The sequence below is a fragment of the Lynx canadensis genome, chromosome B1, assembly GCF_007474595.2.
Source record: "Lynx canadensis isolate LIC74 chromosome B1, mLynCan4.pri.v2, whole genome shotgun sequence".
NCBI classification, from domain to species: Eukaryota; Metazoa; Chordata; class Mammalia; order Carnivora; family Felidae; genus Lynx; species Lynx canadensis.
The window spans coordinates 165,345,733-165,351,732 of NC_044306.2; the positions used below are offsets into that span (position 1 = coordinate 165,345,733).

Here is a 6,000-nt window from a genome sequence, read left to right on the forward strand (position 1 = left end):
AGAGCAAAATATGCACTGCTACTACATGACAAAGAGTGGGCAGAAAGATTCTTCTTTACCTTCTGTTTTTCTGCCAATACTTGGTTCAAATGCACAATCTGAAGAAACATTCTTCAAAGGAAACCGAATTTTCAAATGAGGCACGGTGGTAGACAGTAAGTCAGAGTGTAAGCCAGAATGTAGCTTGAAAAAGGTTTAGGCCTACCCCTCTAAATAATGTAAAAGAACTGAAATTCTGTCATTGAATTATTACTGATTCAAAATATATCAATCTAAAATAACATGTCAGGGTGTCTGGATGGCTCAGTTAGTTAACCATCTGACTCTTGATTTCAGCTCTGGTCATGATCTCATGATAGAGTCCCACACTGGGTTCTGCGCTGTCAGCACACTGCCTGCTTAAGATTCTTTCTCTCTCTCTCTCTGCCCCTCCTGCATACCCATGCACTTGCGCTCTCACTTTCAGTCTCTGTCTCAAAAGACGTACAAGTTAAAAAACAAAAAAAATGGGGTGGGGGGGCAGTGCCTGGGTGGCTTAGCAGGTTAAGCGTCTGACTTTGGCTCAGGTCACGATCTCGTGGTTCATGGGTGTGAGCCCTGCATTGGGCTCCATGCTGATGGTGCAGAGGCTGCTTGAGATTTTCTCTCTCTCTCTCTCTCTCTCTCTCTCTCTCTCTCTCTCTCTCTCTGTCCCTCCCCAACTTGTACTCTCTGTCTCAAAATAAATAAATAAACTTTAAAAATAAGTAAAAATAAAAATAAAACGACATGTCAGGGAAAACAAAAATAACATGTCAGGGTCAAAGTGTGGATAAGAGGAAATATGATAATTTCTAAAGAGAAAAATAAGTAGGTCTAGAAATTCCAGACTGGGGTGCTTGGGTGGCTCAGTCGGTTAGGCATCCAACTTTGGCCCAGGTCATGATCTCATGGCTCATGGGCTAGAGGCCCATATCGGGCTCTGTGCTGACAGCTCAGAGCCTGAAGCCTGCTTTGGATTCTGTGTCTCCATCTCTACCTCTGCCCCTCCTCTGCTCGAGCTCTGTCTCTCTCTCAAAAATAAACATTAAAAATTAAAAAAAAAAAAATTCCAGGCCAAACTAATTCCTTGCAAAATTTAAAACTGAATTAAACAAAATGTTTGTAAAGTTAGAAAAGGAAAAAGCCAGAGGATTCACCACGGACAATTCAAACCAAATAAAATGTAATTTCTATTTTCATATGTTTACTTCAGTGCAGGTAAGAACCCTGTAGGCATAGTATAACTTAATTACAGCAAGCAATTTGGCAAAATGTTTCATGATATCCATACAAAATGGCGTATGGGCTTGATAATAACAAGTGACACTAACAGTTATCGAACAACCACAATGTGTGTTGATTAATGGACTGATGTTAATCTGAAGGGATTCTAGCTGAGCTGCACTTTTCAGAGCCCTTTATTCTGTCATTTTAACATTTTTATCAACAACTTGAGGACCACGTAGATATGCCTACCAAATATGAAAATGACAAAAAAAATAGTAATAAATGCCTAAATCAAGATTAACGAAATGAAATATAAAAGCCTGATTTAAATATAAAAGCCTAATGTATACACACACACACACACACACACACACGCACGCACGCAAATACCAAAAAAAGAAAAAAAAATCATTACACAAAAACAGGGTTAGGGAGATTTAGTTTAACAACTTGTATATAAAAGATACTGAGTGCAATTGACACTACTGGCTCATATTAACCATAAATAACAGAAACCAAAACTGTTAATGAAATATTTGGTTTCAAAACAATAGCATTTAGCTCAAGCAAGGTGTATCCACCACACTGTCTGGTCAGATATCGTCTAAAATACTGAGTACAGGGGAGCCTAGCTGGCTCAGTCAGTAGAGCATGTGACTTTTGAGCCCAGGGTTGTGAGTTCAAGCCCCACATCGGGTGTAGAGAGTCCTTTAAAAAATAAAATCTTCAAATAAAATAAAATGCTGAGTACAACTCTGAGTAACATGTTTAATGACAATGAGCAACTAGAATTCATTAAGAGAAAAATGATCATGGTTGAAGGATCAGAGAATGATATTACCTTAGGAATAATAAAATAAATTGGGATTGTTTTGCTCCACAGAAGAGAGGAGAATGCTCAGAGTGTGTGGTGGGTAGAAGAGGTCAGCCAGATCATGATAGCGGTCTTCAAATATTTTAAGGGGCCATTCACGTGGAAAAGGTATTATACTTAGAAAATGCAAAATACAATGGGAACAGCATAGGCTTTGATGTCATAAAGTCCTGGATTCAAATCCCAACTCCAACATTAAAACTGTGTGTTATTTGACGCTTAGAAAGACCACATTTCCTTACCTAGGAAATGATACTTACCTCACAAATGGATGAAAATTAAATGTAAAAATGTTTTTAAGCTACCTGGCATAGCCTGATACACTGTGATGTACAATGATGTTAGTTCCCTTCTCTAGACTTTTCCAATCTGTTCTAGAACAGTGCTTTCCAAACTGAGAAACAATCCGTTAATTCATTAATTAATGGGTCACAAAATCAGCTTAATGGGTTGTAACTAGCATTTTTCCCCTAAAGAAACAGAATAGAATAGAAAATATTAGAGTTTGCCACAAAACTACAGTTCTGTGAAACTTTTGTTTCAATTATTCATATAATTGTACTAGTGTACATTATACATGTACACTAGTATACATGTACTAGTCTATGATATAAAATGTTTTTCTTTATCATGAAGGTGGGTCCAAAAAAAAAAAAAATGTCTCTGAAAGTCACTGCTCTGAAGCACTGTTTTCTAACTGTGTTCCTTGGGAGCTCAAAAAACATTTACCACTTAGAAATGTACTATATTCAATATACATCAGTGTATCAAACAAGTCCAATATTAAAGAAGCCTCTTTTTGTTAAACTTTCTTCCCCCACATACATTTAACCTTAGACCCACCATTATTTTTTCACACAGTATCTATTAACACTTTCATAACTAGTATTTTATGAAGGAGGGAAAACATTCCTTTGGATGGAAAAGAAGGTACAATGGGTATAAGTTACAGAAAGTAGATTTCCAGTTTGCTAAGAAAAGTCTCTCGATTCTTTGAATCTTCCTCCCCCTGCCACTAACACCTGCCCCCTTACCACTTATACTCCAAAAACATACTCTAAAGCACTTTAAGTACAAGTTATAAAACTTTCAGTTCACACAAATCTTTTCAGAAAAAGGACAGGATCAAGATACGTTGCCAGGATTAAAGCAGTAAGGAACTATCTGGTCAAAAGAAAAGTCTGCCACAGTATTTAAGATGTCTTGCTTTACCTGAACAAAGTCTGTGCTCAGAAAGCAAAGTAGCAGAGTACGTATTCAGCTTCTCCAAGAGGAGTCAATGTTCTAATAATACATAATCTAAAATGGTCTCATGAGTGCAGCTAACCCTCATTATTAAGAGCATCATTATCATCATCACTTGGAAGAGGCAAGTGAGGATAGATGATTCTGGATTCTTTTAAAGTGTACACACACCCAGAATTCCTTTGGGAGGGCGTGATCTCACACTAATATGAAAAACTGTCACTACCATAATCAGTTCTAATAATATTTGGTATTACTTGGAAACAAAATAATGGCTTGATATCATATATTCAAGAGTTTCTCTGTAATTCAAACCTTCCTAATTGGGAGTTACAAGTATCTGACTCTGCTCTAGCAGTTGTCAGAGCATAAAAGGCCCTTCCCACTCTTTCCCCACCCCAGGCTCCAAAGTTTTCCTCAACTACTTTGAACCATTATTTTTTCCCAATTTCTGAGCATTCTCAGTATTTTTGTTCCTCTCGTTTTGTTTTGGTTTTTTTTTTGCAACTCACTGTTTATCTCCTAGTTTATTCAGCTGCATAAAACTTGGCTCCCACCAAGACTGTAACTGCCTTAATGAACAGGGATCAACATATTAAGAATCTTCAGACTTTCCCACAAATCCTTAAGAGCTCACTGAATACTTTGTGACTTAAATAACTAGGCTAAAGAGTAATAGTTTAGGAGAGTTTACTGTATGCCACAACCAGTGCTAAAAGTATACCCGGATTAGCTCATGTAATCTTCACCACTCCGCAGAAATAAGCACTATTCTTTTCTCCATCAAACAGAGGAAGAAAGTGAGGCTCAGACTTAACTTGCCCAAGGTCATACAGCTAGTGTGGCAGAGCCAGGGCCTGAATCCAAGCAAAGCTCTTAACTAAGTAACTGCAAAGTTGCACCCCTGCAATATCAGAGTCCATGAAGAATTTCCACTTCACTGAGTTACAAGTTTCAATTTCAACCGAGTTGAGACATTGTAGCTACGCATCAAAACTTTAAATTAAGAAAAGAATTTCTTACAGACATCTTTATGGGGTTGCAATAAAAAATGAGGGAGAACGCCTCCGATGTCCTTTCTATTTATGTGATATTATGGTGTGGGTCACAATCCTACCAAGAAGTGGCTTGTGAGAATACAGCTTTGGTTTAGATTTTTAAATAGGGCTCCTTTTCTCCGCTCCGAGGATGACATGGAAAATTAAGGAGGGATGTGGTAACTGTCACCTCCCGGCTCCGAAAACTGCCAGCCCCAATTCTTGTTTAAAAAATAAGAGCCGGGCTCTTGTTCCACCCCTTGACTTTCCACACAAAGCAGTACCATCCTCTGCCCTCTTCACACAAAGCAAGCTTTACCCCACTACCCAAAGGGGAGTGCTGATTCACACGGTCTCCCCGTCGCCGCCAGAAACGTACCCATCTCCCAGCGGTCCGAAACACTGACCACCGCGCTTAGACCGCTTCGGTCTGCCCTCCCCACCCCCACCCCGCGTCCGGCGATACCTCATCGAACAGACCCCTCCCCGACTTCCAAAATGCTCAGGCCACCTTCCGAAAGCCAGTATTTCACACAAAGCGAGATCCCTTCCTTACAAAGCGGTTTCCCACCCCCGACTCCTCCCACGGCGAGCAGCCCCCTTCCCGGGCCGTGCCAAACCACAGACCCCGCAACGGGGTCCAGAACCCAGAGAGTGCACAAGCCAGGGGGACAGCCAGCTACAAATCCTGTTCCTCCAGCACGCCTCGAATGCCCCCAACTCCAGTCGACCTCTCCGCAGCCAAAGCAAGCAAAGCACGAGTCCCCGTCCGAGAGCGGATCCCGCTACACAAAGCGAGGTGTCTCACCAGGGCTACCCGCGGAAGACGCTCTCCGCCCCCGGGCCCGTCCCCGCCCAGCCCCGGCCAGGCGGCCCGCGCTCACCAGCTCTCCTCCTCCTCCTCCCAGCCTGACAGGCGCTCCAGCTCCTCGGGCCGCAGCGGCTCCACCTCGTCCAGCAAGCCGCCTTCGCCCGCGGCCAGCAAGGAGGTGGCGTCCCGCAGCTCCTCGCTACTCGTCCGCCTCGGGCCCGACCCGACCCCGCTGCCCGACTTGGCGTTGAGGCCCAAGGGGAAGCCCCGAGGGGACGCCGTGCCGGAGGAGGGAGTGGACGCGCCGGCCCGAACCGGGCTGCCGGGCCCGAGGGAGCCGACGCCCTGCACGGCCCCCGAGCGGCTCCTCAGCTGTTCGTTCTGCTTCTCCAGCTTCTTCACCAGCTCCTGCAGCTTCCGCACCTCCTGGTCCGCATTCACGTTGGAGTTAACGTCCTCCATCCCGGCCCCGCCGCCTGTGCCGCCTGCCACCCGCTCAGACTCAGCGCCGGGGGGAAAGAGGCGTCGCCGCCGCCGCTCACTCTAGCCGAGGCGCCGGCATACAGCAGGGCCAGGCCCCACCGCCAGGGTCCCCCCAGCTCCGGTTCCGAAGCGCCGCTGGCCCCAGCCGAGCCGCCTCATCTGCGCCGGCTCCAGGATTGGGGGAGGCGGCGCCAATATCCGGCCTCGGCCGCCATCTTCCCTCCGTCCCTCCGCCCCCCGCAGCCCGGCCCCGTCGGTGACCTCAGAGCGTCGGGGGTGGACGCGGCCGCCGGCGAGCGCTG

The 6,000-nt window shown here is 44.8% G+C and overlaps 1 protein-coding gene across 3 annotated transcripts in view; it reads right to left on the reverse strand.

Moving 5' to 3' along the window:
- The window catches only part of SLAIN2 (SLAIN motif family member 2), a 73,991-nt gene extending 68,228 nt beyond the window's left edge, over positions 1–5,763 (reverse strand). The window contains exon 1 of one of the 3 annotated variants that reach the window (XM_030313908.2): positions 5,289–5,763. In XM_030313908.2, the coding sequence (XP_030169768.1) occupies positions 5,289–5,677 (389 nt within the window). In that variant the 5' untranslated portion in view covers positions 5,678–5,763. The remainder of the gene's footprint in view (positions 1–5,288) is intronic. The other 2 variants (XM_032592995.1, XM_030313909.2) reach the window with 2 other exon arrangements.
- Positions 5,764–6,000: the final 237 nt, after the last annotated feature.